The following is a 24171-nucleotide window of genomic DNA, read 5'->3' as shown; positions in this document are numbered from 1 at the left end:
ATATAATGGATTATTTGGAGTATTTATATTGAATTGGTTTGAGGACACCTGGGTCAGATCAATATTAACTGAAGAGTGATGCTAATTTACAAATGTACAATGCTATAAGGAACATTAGCTTGACGTTTTTCTCTTCTTTTTTCATCACTTAGGCAATAAGAGCAAATGTGGCCCAGCATTCAACTCTGGGTCATAAGAAAGGCATGAGGCTTTAAAATCCTAGTGGGGTTACAGTTATTTATGGTTGAGAGTGGAGGTGAATATAGAAAATCCATGGTCTCCATCCTATCCCAGACCTGAATTATTCGAAATTAGATTACAGAAATAGTATGAAGTTTGTGGTTAGATGTCTCACTTACTGTGACGGTAATACTTGTCTCTTGCATCTAAGCGGTCATGGTTTCAAGATCAAAGACCTGCTTTTTGTTTGCCTTTTTTGTACCTGGGTTCGCGGCTTTAATGATCTTATCACAAGAAATTGCTTAAGTTTAGCTTCAAGGGTGGTAAAGTGTAAATGGTTATAACTGGCAGAAAGGAAAAGAATCAGCAGGCATTGATGGCATGGCTCACCATAAAAGCTATATTTATGATATCTTCTGGTACCTCAGGCCCTTGTGGAACATGGGGGTGTATCTCTAGTACCCTTCATGTGAAAGCAACCTAACTTTAACCCAGACCTGCCCTTGTGCTGTTGCAGGTCCAAGGGAATCCAGCTCTCATTCTTCCTCACAGGGGAGTGGATTCTGCAAGACAGAGGTTTTAGGAATTTATTGCAACTTGGGCAATTATGGGGTATAGTCTCATTAGATGCCTTCAAATTTGAATTTATTTTTTTGTTCTATATAAAAAAAAATTATCCTTTTACTCTATCTATGTTCAAATGTGAAAAAGGAGTGCTATATATATGTATAATTCTCAAGTAAAGTTTATGAACTGAGCTACAAAAGCAGCAGATGAGATGAGGGTGAGTACCAAGAGACAAAATACATTATGCATGAGAGGAAGATGGGACCATTCATTAGGAATCAATAGGATCGAGTACAGAGTTGAACCAGAAAAGATGTTATAATTATTGACCTCATTTGGAACTAACATTTGATGAAGAGAAAACTGCAGTCAAATGTTTGGCCAAACACATTAGTAATCTAATAATGTTTTTAGGACCAATCACAACTCACTTGGTCATCTTCCTCTCCTTTGTGGTGCTGTACATTCGCTGTCATCTTTAGATTAATCTATCTATTATCTATCTGAGTAAAAAGCATGAGGCTGTGGCTCTACTGGTAGAAAAAAGGAAGCTACTTTACCAACCTTTTGGTGATCTTGACCTTCTTAAGGCCAGATGTCAGAAAAGGCTATTAAGGCTCAGTGGAGAGCTAAACATCCATAGTAAGAATGCCTTGAATGTAAGACTTTTTAGAAAGGCCAATGCTGCTGCTTCTACTTTATTGTCACATTATATATATATAATTCAACTTTGATCACTTAGTTTATCAGATTAGAGGAATAAGCACTAACTCTTATGTCAAAAAGGACTCTTTTTTTTCTTCTTCTTATTTTTCTCATTTTACACCCTACCTACCTTAGTATTTGTTGCGGTTTAATTCTTCTTTTTAAGAGGAATTGTAGTAGATTCCTACAATGTCGGATGTGGAGAATCCACCAACTACAATAGTCGACAGCGGAGGGTATTCGCGTCATTGTCATTCACTAACTACCTAAAATATTAATTTCATATTGGTGGCAGAAACGTAATAACATTCAATATCCGATGGCATTCACGCTACCTCGTACGACGTCCAAGCTACGCGTATTCTTCCGCTATCTCTCTCTCTCTCTCCCATCATCCCGAGGAGGATTTGCCCCCCACGAATCTTGGGTGGATCTGGGTGACCTGCGAAATCTCCAAAATGCTCCTAATATGTCAGAAATATTACGAGAATGACCTTGCGCCTCGACTTTGGAACTATTCAGAACCCCACGCCATTATCGGAACTGACGAAGTGGACCGTAGACGGCACCTGATCCCGTGCCAAGTGTCCGGAATGCAGAATTTCCTGCAGTCGTTAATGCAGACGATCTTCTCCGAAAGCGGACAGTGTTTAGGATCTTCTGTCGCCTTTTAGATAGCGACCATCTAACGAGGTCGTCAACTGCGAACCCAATACAAATTCTATCCGAGTAGAGCGCCGGTAGATCTCACGACACCCGGAAACTATATTATTAAATATATAATTCTTCCGTAGGCTTCTCCTATAATTTTATTTATATATGTTTACTTTATTATAATTATATTTAAACTGAAATAATTATATAAATTTTTTCAACGCATTCAAGGTAAAAAGGGTCAAAATAATAAGGATCAAATTTTAGATGACAAATATATTAAATATATGTATATTTTTATAATATATTTGTCATTATTTATAAAAAAATTTTAACTAGTATTTTTCTAAATTTGATACGTAGATTGATGGAGTATGATAACAAAAATAATAATTCTAATTTAAATATAATTACAAATGTAAGCCTAACCAAACCATAAGGAGTCAGCAACTCATTAATTCCACATTTTATCATTATCGGCTCTTTATTTTTTTAAAAATTCTGATGCTTTTTTTTTTCTTCTTTTTGTCCTGTGGATTGTAAGATTGGTTCACATATAGTATGAAGCAATATGAACCACATTGAAAGCAATGCATCCGCATGACTCCATAGCTAACAAACAAGAGTACATTAAACATACCTATCAAGCATATGGCCCATTATTTATTAACCTTAACCATCATCACATCCACCTGTAACTTGTAACTGTTAGGTAATCCACATTTAACAACCTTAACCTCTTATTCTCGAATTGAGTCCAATTTAAAACATGAAGTTATTAAGCTTCGTAAATGTGCAAGAATTATTTCTCTTTAAGCATTGGATTCTCATAATCATCTTTGTTTTGTGCATCCCAAATTGGAGCATCCACACAATTGACTTCTATCATTAGATAATGACATCAATGTTCTTATTTTAAAAAGGGTTTTTCTTTTTCTTTTTTTGGTTGGGCCTGCAAAATGTTCTTGTGAGGGGAACGTGGCCCGGCCCTTTTTAACATAAGTGTATTTTTCTCACTAATATAATCCTCACTAATTTCTCATTAACTTGGTTTTTAGATGACATCCTGCGGATTAACTTTTGACAACTATGGTTTAACACATGGGACGATAGTTTATATATCAAAATATAAATTAATATCAACTTTAGACAATGATAAGTATTATTATTATTTTTCCCAATTTTATTAGATTTATATGCAAAATTTCTTTGGTAGAGTGAAAGAGTGAAAGTTCATTATGGCTAAAATTGCATTCTATATTTCTATGGATGTCGATTCAGGTATAGTAGATTACATTAAAAAGTAAAACCATGACACGATTGAAGCATAATTGGATTAATCAATCATAAATATACGTGGTAGCCAGCAAAACAGAATAAGAAAAGTTACTTAACAAGCATTTACATGATAAAGAATAGATCAAACAAACAGGAAGCATTATTTAAGTTATCACTTCTCTTAAAAGTGTTTAAATAAAACCTCCCAAGACTTCCACACATATAAAAGATGGAGGCTTTGTGCAAGTAAAGTTAAATTGCTTAGACTGTACATGCCATAACAAAACTATTTGTTGACGTGATACTTAATCTCTTCCATTGAACTCATCCTCCTCTCCAAAGCAGATGCCAGAAATACTCATCCGGCCAATATTTACTGCAACTAGAACATAGAGAAGTAAGTAATAGACAACCAAAACTTTTGCATGCATATGTAAATTTCTAATTCTGTATACTCGTCTAATATTGGTCATCAGCGTGGGCAAAATGGTTATTATAGAGGGGTTGAGGCATTTGCACAGCTAGGGTGTTCAAGTTTCCTTTGGCAAACAACTGAGAAGAAGGAAAGATTGCACGATTCCGTCTCTATTTTGAAGAGGCTTACATAGTGATCATGAAGTACAACATGTTGCCTAATGTTGGATAAATTAGAGAAACAAGAAGTGTTCCTCAACGAATTCTAGATGCTCATGTTTATTAATTTTTCTATCATTTTCTCTACTATAATATGATAGCACAGATTCAAATTTCTAGATTATACACTACATTGTGATCTCCTCTGCTTACCAACAGCATCTAGTCCACACAAGTTGGGCATATACTTCCTAACGTGCTCTTCAGCAGCACTTTCTGCCTTCAGTGTTTCACACTCGAAAGAAATGGAAATCTGTTGATTCCCATGCTTCTCTTCAATCATGCCAATGACATCCTTTTCCCACCTGTATTTGAGTAGTGATAACTTAGTGACACGAATTTTGAGTAATAAGATAAAACTGTATAAGAAATGAGAGCCGATTCAGAAATCTCTTCAAAAGAATAGTCAAAAACCACTATTAAGTATAGCTATTTAATATGCCTATTATTTAAATAGCTAGAATCATCAATGTGAGCTACACAAAGGTAGCAAACGTTTGCACCTTGAACAGCAAGGGCAGATCAAGTATATCACAATTTGGTTAGAGAAATTATACAATTTCCTGAACCTAAGAACGGAAACTCTACAGGCAAGAGGCATACATGATACATTACTAACAAGCACAAAACCCCCCTCATTACAGACTGAAGATAGGAAAATGATTTGCCAAGCCTGACAAGTATACAAGAAGTATCCACACTATTAACTTTTATCTAAGTTTACCTAACAAACTTAGGAAAAATACAACCCACCCACCATTATCAGGGACTAATTATCGAATTCATGATTGTAATTGGGAATTGATCATACCAAACTACATAAAAGAAAATGATTTGCTATGCCTGAAAATTCACAACGCACAGTATCACAAAGGATAAATCTTAGATATTTCAGGCAAAAGGAAAACGTTCCATAAAAATTAGACATTTGATCTTTGTGATTGGTCGCAATGCATCCATCCGTAAGAGAAAAATTACCCATGCGCATTATCAATATTTTGGAGTCGAGCGGCATCATGTCCTCTGCGCTCCACCACCACAACTTTCTCTCTCTTGCTCTGTCACATGCCATTACATACCATCTAATAAGAATAAAATGTGAACAAAGGAAGAACTCAAACACAAGAAGAGACCTCGAAAATCTTATCTAGGTCTTACAGAATAATCAATGATGGAGAGCTTTATCAAGCGGTAATCTTCTCCTCTGCTGCATTCCCTCTCACAAGATAATTCTTACCTCACAAAAGCACAATAAAAACTTATAAAAAAGAGAAGAATCGATTCAATCGCCATTAGTGGAAAGCAGGAAGTGGGTGAAGAAGAGGAGAGTGGGTATCAGTACCGGTTCCATGGAGACCATAGCAGACGGAATCGGGGAGTCGGATGAAATGGCCGGAGATGGTGCCGCAAGGCAGCAAACCGATCGACGCGATCCCTTCCATCTCCGCCGCCGCACCTCGCTTCGCCTCACCTCCTGAACCCATCTCCATTCTCCAGTCTTCACTCTCCTCTCTCCCTCCCTTGGAAAGGAGCCGACTTTAAACTTAGTAATTTGGGCTTTACTTCATGTTGGGCCTACAACATGTTCTAGGACAGGCAGGCCCTTTTGTATATTTTCACCGGTATACCCCCTCAGAGTTTCATATATATATATATATACCCCCTTATAAATTAAATGCTTTATTACATAAATACCCTTCGACAAGAAGAATTTTGAGTTAGAATGACATATGTGTAAATAAAATATTTTTATAAGGGTGTATATGTAAGAAAAACCTATATAAAAATAATAAATCTGAAATACATGGTGGGTGATAGCGTAATGTACACAAAACCAACAGTTTAAGAAATATATCAGTCCAATACCAATACCAATACCAATACTGAGGGGTGAAAATGGGTCGGTTTAAGTCCAACCCGCTATCCAATTCGAATTCGTATCCAAATAAAAAATATCGATCCGTATCTGATACGTTTTTACCCTACTAATGGGTCGTTGGCCGTTGCAGTTGGAATCGGAATCCAGCATGACTTTATTCCGCTCCTCTTTGGTTACACCTTAAGCAATGTCGTTATCATACACCAACCAATCCAATCAAATCAGAACAAATACACTCCAATCCAGCGGCCACAATGACTCCATCAAACCACGTTTCCCCTCTTACCCCTACCTATTTATACCCACCAAATTTCACACCAGTGGGAAAAAGGAATTTCCCTCTCCATCACGAAATTTACTTCCCCATGGCTACCCCAAATATCCTTCTCCTCCTCTTCTTCGCTTCCCTCTTCTCCTTCTCCCTCTCCTCCCAAGTCTCCCTCTCCGTTAGCCCTAAAACCCTAAGCAAATCCAACCGCACGGTCCGGATCCAATGGTCGGGGATCACCTCCCCCTCCGAGCTCGACTGGCTCGGCATCTACTCCCCCCCAAACTCACCCAACGACGAGTTCATCGGCTACCTCTTCCTCAACTCCTCCCAGAGCTGGCAATCCGGATCCGGATCCGTCGAGCTCAACCTTGTCAACCTCCGCTCCAACTACGCCTTTCGGATCTTCCGGTGGACCCGCGACGAGGTCAGCTACCGACACCACGACCACGATCACAACCCGCTTCCGGGGACCAAGCACCAGCTCGCGGAGTCGGAGGAGGTCGAGTTCGAACCGGGTTCGGGGCCCGATCAGATCCATCTATCGTTCACGGATCACGAGGGCGAGATGCGGGTGCTGTTCGTGACGGCGGATGGGGCGGATAGCTTCGTGAGGTACGGATTGGAGAAGGATGGGTTGGTTCGGACGGTGGGGACGGAGGTGAGGAGGTATGAGAGGAAGGATATGTGCGATTTTCCCGCGAATGCGAGCATTGGGTGGAGGGATCCAGGGTTTATCCATGATGGCGTGATGAATGATTTGGAGAAGGGGAGGAGGTACTATTACAAGGTGAGGTGGATTTGTCATCTGTGATGTTTGGCATTGCTTATTTTGTTGATATTTCGCTATAGCCTATAGGATTTTAAAAGTTGCCCTTTTTTTAGGACATTGAAGCATGAATTCCTCTGGATTTTTTTTTGAAAAGTTTTAACATTCGTATCAATAAACAGCTTAGTGTAGTGAAAATGTTTGATTATAGTCCGATCCATGGAGGAAGACTCAAATATCTTTTACATGATATTCTAATCGGAGTCATCGGATTGTACTCCCTTCTTTAGTATTGGGTTTCCTTGCTTAATTCGCAGAAGAAGAGTTTATCCTTGTTTAGTCTCGCTCTGGTCTAGTACCGACGCCCAGGTGGGTACATTGCTTAAAATGGCTGTTCGTTCTTAACAAACTTCTATGGGGTTCACCATTCACACATACACGTTGTTGTACTTCTGCTTTTCTGCACCGTGCGTCTCTATGTCAAAAAATCATTTCTTTAGGTTCGTTTTCGGTAAACAATATCTAATCAGTGGTATTCCAGTGAGCAAGATTTGACTGTGTACAATAAGATGCTAATCTTTGTCTTTTTCTCTTTTTTACTCTTGAGTGGTCTTTTGTACTGACATTTAGTGCCTCACTATTATCTATCATTGCATTTGAACTCACCTGACTATTTTGTTATATAATACCTATTTGCTGCACTTTCTTTAGCTGCTATTTTGAGAGAGTTGAAACTAGTGTGCCTTTCTCATTTTTAGAATAAATTCTTATGGTAGTATCTGCTGAATTGGGCATTTTTCCTGGACCAATTAATTTGGTCCTGTTTCATTGTTGCTTTTTGCTTGAAATTCACATTGTCCAGAAGACCTAGTAATATTTAGGACTCTATTATTTGATGTGTTATGATGACTCTTATGTACAAGATAGACGGACCTCGCGTAATTCATGAGCCATGGTAGTTGATGCATAGAAATAGACAATTAAGTATTTTAAAGGGCATATCTGTTAATACTAGTCAATGATGATTGTATACCATGGTATTCTGATCGACTTCACTCCACGCTGTTTTTCGCTCAAGTTCATGTATCCAGCAAGTGGAAACTTACTTTAATACCTAGGAAGCATGTTTTTTTTTGTCAATTTATTTTTCCTCTTGTTCCTATTGTTCTCAAAATAGAATAACTTCTCTTTCTTTTCTTGAGAGCTTGGCAGCCTGATGATCTCTATGCTGTTACTTAGCCTAGTGAACTTCATGCTGGTGAAAATAGCTGTTGTCCTATACTGAATGTGTATCTATCCTGTGTCTTGAAGACTTAGCATGCTGCATTATTCTTTCTGACAGGTTGGCAGTGATTCGGGAGGTTGGAGTGACATCCGCAGCTTTATATCACGTGACAGTGACTCCAATGAGACAATCGCATTTTTGTTTGGTGATATGGGTACCTATGTTCCATATTCAACCTTCTACCGCACACAAGAGGAGAGCAAGTCAACTGTGAAGTGGATCCTCCGTGACATTGAAGCCCTTGGGGATAAGCCTGCATTTGTTTCCCATATTGGGGACATCAGCTATGCCAGGGGATTTGCATGGATATGGGATGAATTCTTCAGTCAGATAGAACCAATTGCTTCTAGTGTACCATACCATGTTTGCATAGGAAACCATGAGTATGACTGGCCATCACAACCTTGGAGACCTGGATGGTCTTATGGTGTCTACGGAAAGGATGGTGGTGGTGAATGTGGAGTTCCGTACAGCCTCCGCTTCAAAATGCCTGGGAACTCTTCTCTACCCACAGGAACAGGAGCTCCAAACACTCTGAATCTCTATTATTCCTTTGATGTCGGTGTTGTACATTTCCTGTACATATCAACTGAAACCAACTTCCTTCCTGGCACTGAGCAGTACAACTTCATAAAATCTGATCTCGAGCAAGTTGATAGAAACAGAACACCTTTCATTGTTGTGCAGGGCCACCGCCCAATGTACATGACATGCAACGGAGAAAGGGATGCTCCACTGACAGAAAGAATGCTCGAGTATTTGGAACCACTTTTTGTGCAGAATAATGTAACCCTTGCACTATGGGGTCATGTTCATAGGTACGAGAGGTTCTGCCCTATGAAAAATTTCAGCTGTGTCGATGTGTCCTCAAGCTTCAAATCTGGAGGTGCCCCTGTACATGTGGTGATTGGAATGGCAGGCCAAGATTGGCAGGCAACCTGGGAGCCAAGGCCTGACCACCGAGACATGCCTATCTACCCTCAACCTGAAAGGTCTATGTACCGAGGGAGTGAATTTGGTTACACAAAACTTGTTGCTACAAGGGAGAAACTAACACTTACCTATATTGGAAATCATGATGGGCAAATACATGACATGGTTGAAATTTTCTCTGGTCAAGTTTTGAGTGACAGTGACGTTAAGGTGGCTGTTGAGCCTACAATCTCATGGTATGTGAAAGGTGCAAGCATTCTGGTGTTTACAGCCTTACTTGGCTACGCCCTTGGTTTCATAACACGTTGTAGAAGAGAACCTGCACAGCGTCCTACATGGGCTCCTGTGAAGAATGAAGAAATATAAACACTATGCATTAGCAGCAGCACATCCAGACAAGTTCAAAGGGTTCAATTCTAATCTGTCCTGGTCCAAATAGCATCAAATTATAACCATTCTGATGATTCGATCAGGCATGAGATTTGTGGATCAGACCTTACGCTTGCGTAGGTCCAACATTCATCTCTTGGAAGGCCTTCTTGGTTCTTCCCTTTCATCTGTCAAAACATTATGAAGACTCTCGCCATATGTGATTTATTGTATAATCCATGTAAATTTCTTTTGCAGTCCATTTTTCTTCAGCTGGGATTACAATATAGTCTTTTTCAGTGAGATGTAAAATATTGTGCTTTAACATGGACATAAATCATTATGATGTTTTTGGTGCAATCGCGCTAATTGCACTCTGTTTAAAAGTCTTAAAGAGTCATTGGTAATCTGCATTTTGAACAGCAAGCTGCATCCATTGACCTTCCTATCTTCCTTTTGCAGAAATAAATTGGCAGACTAGCTGCCCATATTAATCATTCAGATAGTGACAATTTTTTTTAAAAAAAATTAGAATTAAATGATCTGGTTTAAATCTTTTTGGACGTATTGTGTGTATACTCTTTCGCTATATGTATATACTCTTATTGTAGAGATTCCTTGATTTTGATCAAACCAAAAAATGCAGTCTATGGAATGATTGAGAACCTTCAAAACATTTATGAACAATGTAAGATCTGAAAGTATTTGCTAGGAGCAAGAGTGCTATTGAGTTATGATTGCTACAGTGCTGCTTGATTACTAGTATTATTTACGGCAGTTTCCTCATCAACAAAGGCCACCATCACGCAGTAGCAATAACAGCACTGCATAAAGAGACTTGAGCTGAAAAGAACTCTCCTTGTGGCAAAAGACTGAATGGTGGTGGTGCAGCATCGCTTGCTTCTTAACAAGAACAAGCCAAGCAAGAAGGCCTACTCATGAGACCCACGTAGATGACTAGCATCCATAACTTAAAACCAAGTACTTGTAGCTCTTTCTCTCATATGATAGTTACATTATTACCTATCATCGTCACGACTATCACAATAATACGAGTACGAAGCTACTTGGCGACGAGTAGCAGTCATGTCATGCCTAGGCCTAACAAGAAAATGAGGCCCACCCCGCAAGGGAAGGAGGAAATCACGGGAACCAATGTTGTTGATCGCCAACAGTAGGAGAATCAAACCCTTATTTATTTTTGGAGTCTTTAGGCCATGAAAACAAACAGTAACACTAGCCCTGAATCAAGTGACTGGTCAACTCTAATCACATCCAACTAATTCAATGCCCACAACCTTCCAATCCTTTCCAATTCATCAATTTGATGAATTCTTTGATAGGGTTTGATGAAATTATTAATTCCCCCTCATCAAAGTTTTTAAAAAAAAAACAAAAAAGTGCAGTGTCCATGACCAAATTGGGTGGTCCAGTTTAATACTTTAACTAGACTCCCCACGCTATTAAGCTAAAAAGTGGTTAACTGACTTGGAAAGCATGAAAGCTTTGTAGCTTCCAAACTCATGAGCTGTTGACTTGTGTCACTCTACGTTCACACTAATCTCCAACTTAAAAATTCTTACCCAACTGTGTTATTTACTTTTAATAATTTCCACCTCTTCTTTTATTTTAATTTTTTTAATCGCCCTCATTTAATCTCTCTCTTACGTCATTGCCAATTGTAGGAAGAAAGATCAAACGACAGATGGCTCCATTTAATGGTACCAGTCAATCAAATCCCCCTCTCATCAATTAATCTTCCAATCAATTGGAGGATCCCGTGTGCTGCCTCGCACACCGGATCACCCTTTGTGCCGTCGACTCCACCAATAAATTCCGCTGATAACGACAGGCTTCCTTACGGGCCAAGTTAGGTTTCAAAAGATTCGTGCTGGGCCCCATACACACCCCCCCCTAATGACCAAATCGCACTCCCAAATCTTACCATTGACACTTAATTACTCGACTAGTTAGTTAAATTAATCCCTACATTAACATCGCCGTACTACACCGCCCCACCAGTGATATCTAATCCCCTCACCTCTAATTAATTAAGCTTAGGGGAAATGCGTCGAGATCGTATCCGTACTGTCGCAAATGGTTTGACGCCCGAGTTGGCTCCCTCACTTATTATCAGATTATGAGATTTCGCGGTTTAAACCCTGTAGTTCTATAATTTTGAAATTAGAATGACTCGGGTAACTGGGCAGCAGGCTTTTTTTTTTGCAAATTGACTATAATTCAGGGTGCTACATGCAATTTTTATTTCCCGAAGAAATAATTAAAAAATGCGTCCTTTTTCTCTTTTCGTAATTTAGAATTGTAGTCGAGAAAGCGAGAGGAAGGAAAGTTCCAAAAGCCTCGACGCGTCTACTCCAAACACCGAGAAATATTAAAATTAAAAGCGAGAGAAATTTTTTTTAAAAAAAAAAAAGATTAATAAAAAAGGAAGAAGAAAAGAACACCGCTGTTGTTTGTAGTAAGAGAGAGCTAGCTAAAGAAAAAGAGAAGAGAAGAGGAGAGAAGAGAATAGAGCTCATCATACCTTATGCTACCTATCCACTTACTTATCCGACCTTATTCTATTTTTGGGTAGATGGAGGATAAGACGACATGGAAGAGCCACTATGCTTCCGAGATCTCGGCGTTTGATGAGCTCATCGGCGGTGGCGATCGGGAATCCAGCATACTAAGCGAGTTCGGATGGAGCATACCTTTGGATTCCGGCTTGTTCCCGCCGTTGGATCTGCCGGAGTCGTCGAGATCGGCGTCGATGCCTCCTCCTCGGGAGATCGGATCCGAAGCGCCGGCGATGTCGGCGAGATCCGGCGAACCTGCGTCGTCGAGCTCGAGCGAGGAACCTCCGCCGGAGGCGGAAGCGAAGCCGGCCGAGATAGAGTGAGTAGTAGCTCCCAATCGGTGGCAAATTCGTAAAAATATGATAGTTTTTTTTGGGGGGCCGAATGGCTCGGATTGGGAAAGAAGCTACAACTCCTCCGAGCTCCGCCAGTGGCAAATTCGTAATAATACGCAGGGGCAATCTCGTAATAGTCTATATGCGGTTCGGATGTGAACGTAGTCTTCGTCGCGGCGGGAATTCCGCGTTTTATCTTTCAATGCATACGCGGTTTTTGCTTCTTGGCTATATTTTATTTTTCATTATTAATTTCCTACTCCGATGCATGACTTATAGATTCTATTGCTTAATTAATTAGAAGTGGACTCAATCCTTACGTAGTTGTTACAGTGGAATTTTTTATAGAAAGTATTATGAAAGGACGAATAAAATCCTTCGGTATGAAATTTCATAAGTGCACGGATTCATGCACCGTACAAAGTTTTGGATTGATTCTTATATGATATAAGAAGTTATCGGAGGAATAAATTTCTTTTCTCATGTTGTGATGAGCGATATTTGGTGCGTTTATGATGTTAACAGTATTTAAATTATCTCGGCTGAATTTTTTTGCTTCAATGTTGAAATGAGTATCTCTTAATTTTATGTACTTCATTTCATCTTTGCAATCTAGAGATAAAGGGTTAGTTGTTTTTTTTTTTCCTTTTAATTAGATTGACTTCTAAATTTACTTAAAAGTTCATTCCATCATTTGTGGGTAATATGAAACACTAAGTTAGCAATAAGGAATTCAATCCTTTCATTTTTAATGTTTCCAATCCTGATTTTATTGTGACACCAGAATATCTGCTCAAGATTTATGAACTCCAGTTACACGCTTTATTAGCACTTATTTGAAATTTGTTTTACTAATTTGTAATTAGTTGCAATTTGTTTCACTTAGCTGCTTTACCTTCTAAAAGCTTGGTGGTCGTCAGGAATAGCTTCTAGCTTTTATTGCTAAATTAAGGAGACATTATTTGGTTCGCATTAATTGCACTATATGCTCTCTTAAACCTATTTCTCATATTACTCCTACATTATGTAGTTAGTCCTCTTTGCAGTTGCTATTATGTTTTACTATATTCTGTGTTTGTTTCTTAGTGAAACATAACATATTCCTTTCTGCTGCTGATATTGACCTACAAAACTAGCAAGATGCGGAAAGTATTTGTTCAATTGCAAATATATATCATCAAGCTTGATACATTCTACCACTTTTGCCGTAGGAATAAAGCGGTTAAGAAGGGACAGAAGCGTGCCCGTCAACCGAGATTTGCGTTCATGACCAAGAGCGACATCGATCATCTCGAAGATGGTTATAGATGGAGAAAATATGGGCAGAAAGCTGTGAAAAATAGCCCCTTCCCTAGGTATCTAGTTCATTATTATTATTATTATTATCTTTATCCTGATTATTACTTCAATTTCACTGTTAATATATTCTCGTATAAGAATTCTCTTAGGGTAAATTACAACTTGTAATGTTCTCTTCAAGTATCAAAGTTATGATGTGTCCCTGCCTCACTAGACAAAAGCTGACCTAATTAATTGAAGTCTATTTGTTGGTTACAGCGCTAGTGTACATATTAGACCACTACTTTATGTTCTTAAATATCAGCTAGAACTTTATTTCTTACCATGCGACATAATTATGCCAATAATTTTCGACATGATATATATATATATATATATATATATATATATATATATATATATATATATATATATATATATATATATAATTTGCAGAAGCTACTACCGGTGCACAAACAGCAAATGCATGGTGAAGAAGCGAGTGGAGCGCTCATCGGAGGATCCATCGATTGTGATCACGACCTACGAAGGCCAACACTGCCACCACACCGTGTCCTTCCCACGCAGCAGCGCTCATGTTCACAATGCAGCTACCTTCGCAGAGCATCTAGCAATGTCGACGGTGCCGCAGTTGCCTCATCCATCATTAATGCAGTCGTTCCTCCATAACCCTCCTCAGGGGGATGCCGCCGCTGGACATGTACTGCGACCGTCGCATGGAGATCGCCAGCTCTTCATGCCAGGAAGCAGTTCATCATCTGTTTTTGTGGACGAGGGGTTGTTGGGTGATATGGTACCTCCTGGAGTAAGAAAAGGATGAGCATAATAATTAAGGTACTACTTTATCCACAACTCTATATTCTTAGTCTTCTTAATTTTCCCTTATAAAATTTACTGTTTTATGCATCCATGATATATATCGCTAAAATAAACTGATTAAAGTGCATGCATAATTAATTTTTGGAGCATATTTGGTGCAACTCATCATAGGTACAGAAACTAAAAGATGCCGCACAGGATTTGTTTTAGGAAGTACCTAACATTGTAGACCAAAAAGGTACTTTCCGCTGTTGAAACTTGAAAACATTCATACATTGGGAGGGGTGGAGAATCAAGAAGGGTGCACGATAATAACATTTATGGCTATAATGCAGTTTTGAATGATAGTGTGTCTTTCTCTCTTGATGCACTGATAATAAAAGTCATTGTTTTGGTGGTTGCTGACATCTATCTTTAAGAGGAAGTTAATATTCACCTTCCTTTTTCTTTCCTTATTTTCCGTCTTTTAATTTCCAGTACTGTGGAGTTTCATATCTGCATGCAGGTCCTTGCACCATTCCTTTTTTTTTTTTTCCTTTTCCCTGTATACTTTTCATGAAAATTAAATGAACAACTACTCTATTATTACCCTATATGATTGTTGCAAAATCTTGCAGGTTGTTTTGGAGTATTAGATAAATCGGGCCTGTGGAAGAAGTTTTGATTATTTAGGTCTGGTGCTGTCTATACGTACACAGAACCTGCATGTAGATCCACAAGACTAATATTAATTTTGAGTAGGAATTTTATTTACTCGCGCGTTTGGACTCCCAAGGTTGGCAGTTTTTGATGCCACATAGTCGCCGGCGTGCAGTTTCCCTTCTTTTTTTTTCTTTCTATCTTCTTCTCTTTATTCATCTTGGATAATGATCTTTATGTAGTCTGCTTATTTTTGTACTAATCTGTTTGTATGGAGTAGTATATTCTTAAGTTTTTTTAATACATATGTATATATAAATGATTGACTAAGATATTTTATGCATAAAGAGTATTAGTCTCATAACCACACTCTTTCAAGTGGAGTAAAACTGATCATTGTCATTTTATTCCGAAGAATTCTTTCGTTCCCATGAGATCTTTTATTTTTAATTTTGTTTTTGGATAAGGCGGCATAGAATTCTACACCCAAATCAAAGCTTCTGCATGCCTTTTTTATTTTTGTTTCTTTTTGGGGGATGAAGTTCTGCATGCCTTGAAAAACTCAATAGTCGATTCGCGTGGAGTGATGATAGTATTGATTGAATACTGCCTCGGGATTCCTTTCCTAAAGCGAGACGTGGCCCACGGATGCAGGCATGCTGCTCTTTCTTTTAGCGACCCAATCAAACTTTGGAGAATTCCTCCAAATTATCACCTTTGGGGAAGAACAAAATGGATCTCTAAGAGAGATGCAGATTAAATAAAACATCAAATGAGAGTTAGATGATACAAGAGTATAAGAGGATGTTCAGGGAAAGATGGTTCACGAGAAACAGCAAAAGACATCTGGGCATTATTTGTATGTTACATAACATACCTCTAGTACATCATGTTAGGAAAAAAAAAAAAAAAAAAGTTGAACTCTAAAGATTTCACAACTTTATCATCGGGTAGAAGATTTAATGCTGTGCACGAATCCCATAACATAAAAAGACTCAAACTTCAATTAATGTTGAGTAACTTTGCAACCCAACCACTCTGATTAAATATTCCATTAAAAGGGAGATATCAACCACCGAGTCTTCTACCAGTTTGTAACAATCGGCCACATTTCCTCCAAGTTACTGGATAAATCTGTCTCAAAAAATGCCTAGCAATGGAAACACACTAGAAGGATTCTCTACAATCTCTTGGTCAAAACTCAATGCACATACTTACTTAACAAGAGCCACATAAATAGTAATTCAAAACTAAAATAGAAATTGGATACATAAAAGTACAAAGATGGTCAAATCCACAGACAAGAATGAGTGGCCATAGAAGACTTGCAGACAAATCTATAACAATGTTTAACTTATTGTGTGTCCTCGGATTGTCATTCTTATCATGCTCAATTGAATACTTTACTGAACGTCTAAGTAAAAAATGCTCCGCAAGCACATTTTTCCAAACAAGAGCTACTTGATTTACAACTCTGAATATTGGCATTAGTCAGACTTTTACTCCTATACCAAATTGGAGCATGTCACGTAGCAACACCATAGATCTTAATTTGTTTACCCGACAATTTAAACAAGAGGAATCATGCAGAAATGCCTACAACAATGTAGCAACAAAAGTCCAACTATTTACAATTGCATCCAAATTAGGTAACATTTGTCTCCTGTTGTCTCTTTACCATAGCAATATGTTTCTGCCCAGCAATATGAAACTCAAAGACCTTTTGGCTGTTGCAAACAATATTGCAAAGTGAGCACACTCTAACTGCTGAAGCAGCAGCCCCTCCTTCCAAAACCTTCCGCTTTTTAGTCTCCAAATCTTCATCGGATGCACATTTAGCCTTTCTCTTCATTTGCTCAATTGCAGCTTTTCCTTTATTGGCAGCTGAAGCATCCTTCATAGCACTAGCCACGAAGCCCACAACAGCATTAGAGGAGCTAGGCATCATAGACTCTTGAAGCTTCTGCAAGTTTCTCTGGTGCTTCTTACCAAACTTGTGGTTGTTAAGGGCATCCAGACTGTTACAATTAAGCTTACAGACCTCACAGTAAACAGATTGAATGAAATTTGGTACTCTCAACAAGCCCTTCTTCAAACCACTTTTAGATGCTGGCTGTCTTCCTAAAGCCTGAAAAATAAAAGATGGTGAGATTGATTTTGACAGCGGAAGATTCAATAATCATGGGAGAATTTGACTCTGATAAAAGAAAAACAAAAACTGAATGATTAGTGCAACAACATCACTGAAAATGCAGTTTCTGGAATTACCCTTTTCAGAAATATATTCATAATGATGCAACTTTCTTCATTACAAGCTGTCATCAGCATTCCAACATAAAGTATACTCCTGCAGTCTATACCCATTACCCCACAATGATATCATGGAACCCTTGCCAGTTGCCAGAATGCCAGGATACTCATCTTCAGTTATCTTTTCAAAACATAATGTCTTCCTTACGGATGATAAATTATTAATCCTTTAAAGTGGAAAGCCAATGAGGCAATCCAAATTTTTAACATTCCACGGATCTCCTATTGTTCTAATCTACAAATAAGGATAATAACAACTGTAACAGGAAATGATATACATCACACTCCATCTCAAGTAAAGGTTTACAAGATATGATATACTCACATATAAATTTTATAACATATTAACATCACGTTGGTAATTAGCATTTCAACACATCTAAGCTGTAGTCGAGCACTTACAGCAAAATTTAGTGCACACTCCAATCAAAGAACAAGCAGCAAAACAAGACAAAATTAGTAACAAGTTTCACCTTTTTGGCTGCTAAATAAGACTATCAAAATGGCATATTATTTCCTAGAATCAGCATATGCTAGCATACTGCTGCAATATAGCCTCAACTTTTGCATGAATCTCTTAAGATCAGACACATAAAACAACATAACATAATATCTGGTCAAGTTTAATATTCATTTATCTGTTCTACCTTCATCAAATGCTTCTCACTGGTCAGATGAGAAGCAAACACCTTCTCACCATTGCAAACGACATTGCATATGGAGCACACTCTTATAGAGCAAGCTGCAGCACCTCCTTGAATAAGCTTCTGTGTTTTTGCTTCCAACACCAAGGAGTTTGTCTTGGGCACAGTATTACTCATCATCTACAGGACAGGGAAAAGAAAACAAAAAAAGAGTCAATTTCTACATTTATAGTTTTAAAAAAAAATTCATCCATACAGATCGACGTCCGCACTTGTGTGTTTGTGTGTGCATTTTCTGCTGACAGTCCCACCAACGCAGACAAAGAGGAAAGAATGTCTATTTCTCAAGAAACATTTTATAGTAAGCAACACGAATAGACACACACAAATGGGGAAGATGTGTTTCCAATAAATAATTCCACAACACACTTACCTTCAAATCATATGTAAGTGATATAAGCATACATAATATCTCTTAAGACTAAGACAGAGAAAGTTTCAACTTCTTTATGTACTAAAGTGATATAAGCATACATACTTACATAGTATATCAGGCATTTATAAGTGATAAAGGGGTGTCGCTGTGTCACAAAGCTTGGGCTTGGGGTCTGGGAGGGAAAATGAGCACAACCTTACCCTTTTTAAAAAGAGATTGTTTTAAAGACTTACAACACATAATCTCTTGGATGCAAGGGCTAAACCTTACAACTACACCAAGTAATACCCTCGAGTTCTATAAGAGAGCTGAACCCAATATAGAGTTTTCTGTGATTGCATATATAGTACGAAATGAAATGAGGCCATGAATAATATGGCTAGATCACTTATGACAAAATCCAATAAGATGACTTGAACTTGATAGAATGTATAGAGATAACCTATTAATTCCATTAAGCTGTTTTGACTCAATAGTAAATGACCAAAAACCATTTCCAGTCATCAATTACACCGAAAAAGGAAATCTTAGTTGATAAGTGATAGCTAGCATGTAAGCTGGTAAGTCATGCCACAATGCCACGTTCATATTTGGTACAATAGCATCAATGGGTGGATTTGTTCATCGATGCTATCATCCTAGCAAATCAAATTGACAAATGCTTTAACTAAACATAACAAATAAATAAAAAGATACCAACCACATTCCTCATCAGCATTCGACAAGTGCAGGCCTACTAACACCAAATATCTAAATCATCCGAGCACAAAATGGGGAAAGGAAAAAAAAAATCAAAACGCGCATAGTATTTCTATAATAAATGATAGAAAAAATTATAACTCACATGCCAAAATCGACATAAGATTAGGGCATAGAGAAGAGAGATCACTTACGGGTTGATAGGTGATGGGAACCACAGCATATTGCGGCACCGAGTCCCCTCCTGCCGGACCATAGTTATACGAGGCGACGGCAACTCCGGCCGGCGCCGGCGGAGCCGGAGGATATGAGTAGGCGGCGGCATCGGGGGGTACCGGGTTGGCATAGACGGGAATGGGACTGGGGTTAGTAGTAGGGTTAGGGTTAGGGTTCGAGAAATAGGAGAAGGAGGAGGTCTGGTGCGCCGCCGGCGCAGTGTAGACCTGGTGATGCGCGCTGTATTCCATCTCGGCGGACGGCGAAGGGGAGAGAGAAAATTACTAATAATTGGCGATTAAAAGTTTATCGAAGAAGAAGATGACGTCAACAAATTCGGTAACCATACTAATATTCTTCTTTCCCCCCCTTTTCTTTTTGGACTTAAAAATTAACAGATTTTTGTTTCGTAAAATATATTTTGTTAAGGAAAGCTCGTGGGCACAAATTTTTATTTGTTGAAGACAATTGATAATATGGCAATAATGATCTTTTAATATAACTCTCATATTTAATTACAATCATAAAATAACACAATTATAAAAACACACACACAAAAAAAAAAAATTTCTTTACTTAATTTGTAGCTTTGTTGTGCTTCCGCAGATAAAAAAATATAACTCTTTGAAACTCGAATGCTAAGAAGAATTTCTAACTAACACAATAGAAATATTATTAAAGATAACAGAAAAGAAAAATAAAAAAGATATGACGGCGAAAACAATTGAGAAATCACGACCACAATGAGGGACTAGTGGATGAAGGTGAAGCCATAGCCCCAGGCGATTAATTTCATAGGAGGACCTTCACTAGCAACTGTATGAAGAAAATCCAAGTGCTTAGACATAAAAGGAATTTGAGCTTGACGATATGAGATCATAGCTGACAGAGTTGCAGAAGAAGCAAGGTTGCAACAAGTGTTCAAAAGCACGACGAAAGGTGGCATTGGATGGGAGGGGCTAAAATCCATCGAGGCGACAAGGGAGGGAAGGGATGAGGGGTCAAAGATAATAAGGATAAGGGAGTCAGAGGAGGAATTAGTGTACTAGATAAGAAATAAGAGTGGAGAATAATAAGAGACCATCATAGTGGAAGAGTGACGAGGGCAATGATGTCAGTGTCAACGAATAGAGGAAGAGATGAGGAAGAAGGTGAAACAGGAGGCATGAAAGAAGCGAGGGGCAAGAAGGGGTTGGGCTCCTGTCAGTAACTCAAACTAGGGAAAGGAAGGGGAGGAGATTACTGGTGGCAAGAGAGATCATCTAGAAGAGTGGAAAAGATCTATAGCTAAACCCTAGCAAAGGTAGGTTTGGAGACCAGTGAGACTGTTTGTTTTTTCCTTCTTGTAAAATATTATTGATGAATGTTGAGCTTCTCTGAAAAGATTGAGTTCAGTCTCTCTACAGATCCTATCAGTCACCATGGACCACCTAGGCCAATTAAGGTCAATATTAATCGACTCTCGTGACCTCCATTACATACCTAGCATTGAGCTCTCTATTAATTAAGATCAAGCTAATGTATGAACTATAACCTACTCTGGATTGGATCCAGCAAAGATCCAAGTAGATTTGTTGCTTTAACCAGCAATTAAACTCAAATCTTAGTCAACTTAGCTACAAATTTGAGTAATATTTTGCAAGCTCGTTTTGCCAAATAAGTGACAACTTTGTAAATGTTACTTACCATGTCATATCTGTGTATTAAGATAAGATATGGATTCTGACAGGTTGTGAATGTGAGGGGGGGAGTGGGGAAGTCCTCTAATTAAGGGTCATGCTTCCCAATGCTAAGTTCAAGAAAAAGAAGGAAGAAAAGGACATGGACTCACAAGTGTGATGGGCTGGATACAGGAGGGGGAAGAGATGTGCATGAGGAGCATTTAAACCATCGCAATAAAGATATATATAAGTGTGTGTGTGTGTGTGTGTGTATGCAGTGATGTATTCTACTACTTGGCTAAGCATGGAAAGAATAAGGACACCAAGATATAAGTAAGGGAGGTGGGGGTTGTCATGTGTTTCCGTGGCCAAGTGAACGACAACCAACTTAGAGATCACATGTCCTCTTACTACTATTAAAATGGTAGACAGAGGTTGTAAGATCTGAACACCCAAATCATTTCTGGCCCAGATATGAATCTTCTAATCCCAGGTCAGCTATTGTTTTGTTCCCTTAATTGCTCGGTTGGGATGCTTTCAATCTGCTCTACTTCATAGAAAAATCCCCATAATTCACAATTTTAGCACAAGGTCAGAGAAAAGCCAAGCCTTTCTTCCTAACTGGAGCTGACTTCTGAACTTCACACTTCTCTTTAAGATGAACTCAGGATAATGGCAACTGGGTTGAGTTAGGACTACAAAGTTTCACCATCTCAATTACATTTGACATCTTCATAGAAAGAGAAGAGGCATTGTTAAAAAAACAACATTGTGAGACAAATAAAAATTCTCACTGACAAGCAAACTAAAAGAGCTGGAGAAGCACCTGATTGTTCTTTTAACATTTCTCTGGACACTGTATCAGAATGCAAAAGAGAGAAGAAAAGGCTTCCTAACTAAATCCAATCAGTATTTCTCAGAAGAAGAAGAAGAAGAAGAAGAAAAACGTGAGAAGATAACAAGACCAAATCAATATCAGTAAGCTAAACTGTTTTTTAGCACTGAGCTTCATCAATAACTCATTCAGCTCATACAGAAAATTCTTACCTCAGTTGGTGAAATCAAAAGAATGAATGTAACAGGAACTTATTCACTGTACAATCCTCCACCCTCATCAATTTGAGATCACACCAACTAGTGTCTCATGCTGAAGGTTGCTCGCGGTCGTGGCGCACCATGATTTCAGTTCAGAATTCCCATTAGTACTAACAGAATCTGCAACTGTGGCAGCTGGAAAATTGAGATCCAACAAGTCGGGTGGCATCTCGACCAACTGATGCTGAATCACAGTGGCTTCTCCATTGGAACTTGAAGCAATGTGAGACTTCGTGTGGCCTCCCAAAGCCTGGCGTGATGAGAACATCTTGCCACAAGTGAGGCACTCATGGCCTTTGACCTTCTTCAGTGATCCATAGCTTCCTTTTATTGCATTCTGGTCAATGGAAGCGTCAGTATCCATGCTGTTCCCGCTACCGTCGGTCGTGGCCGAAGCAAGGCAGCTCTTGAACCTCTTGTGGCTTGCTCGGTGGCCACCGAGAGCTTGGTAGGAGTGGAAGGTCTTGTTGCAGGTTGCGCACTTGAATTTGCTTCTTTCCTCCCTGACCTTATCAAAAGCACCATCAGAAGCATCAAGACAATGGCCATTGACATAATCTTTTCCCAATTTAGCATCCAGAGTCTTGGATCTTTTCCTTTTACTTGGAGAATGCTTCCCAACTTCGAATTCGATTCCACTTGATCTCTTTCTGACCCCGAATCCAGTAACATCACAATTCAGATCTTTCTCACAGTCCTCAAGGGAGTTTGGCTTCTTGAACTCATCACCTCCAACTAGGCCATCATCAGAAGCATCAGATTCCACCTTCTTGAACGCATCTCTCCGATACCCACTTCCCGAAACACCCAATTGAGATCCCTTCCTCTCCAATTCGAGCCTCTTTGCCTTCGCCATTTCACTTGCATCAGAAACCAAATCGCCATCCCTTTCACCGACCCTCCTATCCTCCAAAACCACAGAATTCTTATCAGAGGATTCCTGAACAGAATAAAATCCATCCCAGTGATCTACATCTCTTGACAGCATCAGAAGGCTAATGGCTCCCTCCTCCGCCTCTTTGTCGATCTCGGTCGCCGGAAAAGAGGATGCAGGGATCGGCGCCGCCCTCCTCGATCTCTTTCTCTTCCTCGGCACCTTTACTGTGACCACTTCATCATCTGAATGGCTCCAAAAACTCATCTTGTGACCACCAATGCTCAAAGAACACTCATGCTCTTCTTGCTGCTGTTCTTGCTCCCCTTCCTCCATTGAACAATGGCTAGGCCTCTCAGAATGGCAACTCATATGCGCAAAAAGAGCTTTCCAAGAAAATAACTCCTTACCGCACTCCCCGCACTGCATCTCACCTCGCAGAGAAGACTCCGCACCGGAATCCGACAGCCTCCATGTCTTCTTGGGGTTCTCCCTGAGCCCATAACCACCATTTGACCCAACCAAGCTCCGGCTACTCTGCGGCATCTCGTCGGCGTCCAAAGAAGAGCTCGCCTTGTGGATGTGAGACCTCATGTGCCCACCCAACGACCTTCCTGAAGGGAAGCTCTTCCTGCAGTACTTGCATCTGTGTTTCTGAATCCTCTCTCCTTCCATCTGAAACAGGGGACGGTGCTGAAATTGGAGAACAGGAATAGAGAACCAACGAAAGAACTCAAATGGCTATCAAAGATTTCCTCAGAAATTTTGAATTATCGCTCTTTGAAACCATCTGAGAGATACCCAGATGGGATTTTATTGGATTCTTTGGGAAGAACAAGATCCGGACCACTGGATTCCAACCCTGCTCTCTGTTGCCCTCCACTCTGCTCTCTCTTGGGGAGTGTTGGAAATCTACTCTTCTTGAATGAAATGGGTCAGCTTCTCTTTTAGCCTCTAGAGAGAGAGAGAGAGAGAGAGAGAGAGAGAGAGAGATGGTTCTTTTCTCTCTTGTGTTGTTTTATTAGGGTCACTTTTGGGCAATGGA

At 39.2% G+C, this 24171-nt stretch overlaps 4 protein-coding genes across 6 annotated transcripts; 2 read left to right on the top strand and 2 right to left on the bottom strand.

Moving 5' to 3' along the window:
• Window positions 1–3506: 3506 nt before the first annotated feature.
• Window positions 3507–5554, bottom strand: LOC140796495 (uncharacterized). 2 transcript variants are annotated; one of them, XM_073149539.1, is made up of 5 exons: window positions 5360–5554; window positions 5176–5249; window positions 4996–5075; window positions 4171–4322; window positions 3507–3766 (listed from the first exon to the last, which is right to left on the bottom strand). In XM_073149539.1, the coding sequence occupies exons 1-5, from the start codon at window positions 5505–5507 to the stop codon at window positions 3690–3692; spliced, it is 531 nt and encodes a 176-aa protein (XP_073005640.1). In that variant the 5' UTR covers window positions 5508–5554; the 3' UTR covers window positions 3507–3689. The 2 variants fall into 2 exon arrangements, with proteins under 2 accessions (XP_073005640.1, XP_073005642.1); XM_073149541.1 differs by having other exon boundaries at window positions 3507–3760; window positions 5360–5543.
• A 659-nt stretch (window positions 5555–6213) lies between these two features.
• Window positions 6214–9906, top strand: LOC140796860 (probable inactive purple acid phosphatase 2). The gene is made up of 2 exons (XM_073150007.1): window positions 6214–6954; window positions 8276–9906. Exons 1-2 carry the CDS (start codon window positions 6262–6264, stop codon window positions 9515–9517), a joined length of 1935 nt encoding a protein of 644 aa, XP_073006108.1. The 5' UTR covers window positions 6214–6261; the 3' UTR covers window positions 9518–9906.
• A 2043-nt stretch (window positions 9907–11949) lies between these two features.
• On the top strand, window positions 11950–15555 carry LOC140796380 (probable WRKY transcription factor 57). The gene is made up of 4 exons (XM_073149387.1): window positions 11950–12418; window positions 13646–13789; window positions 14169–14567; window positions 15170–15555. The coding sequence occupies exons 1-3, from the start codon at window positions 12117–12119 to the stop codon at window positions 14551–14553; spliced, it is 831 nt and encodes a 276-aa protein (XP_073005488.1). The 5' UTR covers window positions 11950–12116; the 3' UTR covers window positions 14554–14567; window positions 15170–15555.
• A 2633-nt stretch (window positions 15556–18188) lies between these two features.
• LOC140797009 (uncharacterized) lies at window positions 18189–24166 on the bottom strand. Of its 2 annotated transcripts, XM_073150256.1 has the most exons (3): window positions 23561–23769; window positions 22205–23456; window positions 18189–18325 (listed from the first exon to the last, which is right to left on the bottom strand). In XM_073150256.1, the coding sequence occupies exons 1-2, from the start codon at window positions 23636–23638 to the stop codon at window positions 22272–22274; spliced, it is 1263 nt and encodes a 420-aa protein (XP_073006357.1). In that variant the 5' UTR covers window positions 23639–23769; the 3' UTR covers window positions 18189–18325; window positions 22205–22271. The 2 variants fall into 2 exon arrangements, with proteins under 2 accessions (XP_073006357.1, XP_073006356.1); XM_073150255.1 differs by having other exon boundaries at window positions 22205–24166.
• Between the last annotated feature and the right edge of the window lie 5 nt (window positions 24167–24171).

Source organism: Typha latifolia, chromosome 10 (genome assembly GCF_019914945.1).
Source record: "Typha latifolia isolate L0001 chromosome 10, TyphaL0001v2, whole genome shotgun sequence".
NCBI lineage: Eukaryota > Viridiplantae > Streptophyta > Magnoliopsida > Poales > Typhaceae > Typha > Typha latifolia.
This window is presented reverse-complemented; position numbering and strand designations above follow the sequence as displayed.

Bases quoted from the DNA above. Each gene is read 5' to 3' on its own strand.
- LOC140796495 (XM_073149539.1), bottom strand. From the start codon at position 5,507: ATGGAGATGGGTTCAGGAGGTGAGGCGAAGCGAGGTGCGGCGGCGGAG. The intron at 4,323-4,995 runs GTAATTTTTCTC...ACTCAAATACAG, and splicing joins AATATTGATAATGCGCATGG to GTGGGAAAAGGATGTCATTG. The intron at 3,767-4,170 runs GTAAGCAGAGGA...TCTATGTTCTAG, and splicing joins GTGTGGACTAGATGCTGTTG to TTGCAGTAAATATTGGCCGG.
- LOC140796380 (XM_073149387.1), top strand. From the start codon at position 12,117: ATGGAGGATAAGACGACATGGAAGAGCCACTATGCTTCCGAGATCTCG. The intron at 12,419-13,645 runs GTGAGTAGTAGC...CTTTTGCCGTAG, and splicing joins GCGAAGCCGGCCGAGATAGA to GAATAAAGCGGTTAAGAAGG. The intron at 13,790-14,168 runs GTATCTAGTTCA...TATAATTTGCAG, and splicing joins AAAAATAGCCCCTTCCCTAG to AAGCTACTACCGGTGCACAA.
- LOC140797009 (XM_073150255.1), bottom strand. From the start codon at position 23,801: ATGGAAGGAGAGAGGATTCAGAAACACAGATGCAAGTACTGCAGGAAG.
- LOC140796860 (XM_073150007.1), top strand. From the start codon at position 6,262: ATGGCTACCCCAAATATCCTTCTCCTCCTCTTCTTCGCTTCCCTCTTC. The intron at 6,955-8,275 runs GTGAGGTGGATT...TCTTTCTGACAG, and splicing joins GGAGGAGGTACTATTACAAG to GTTGGCAGTGATTCGGGAGG.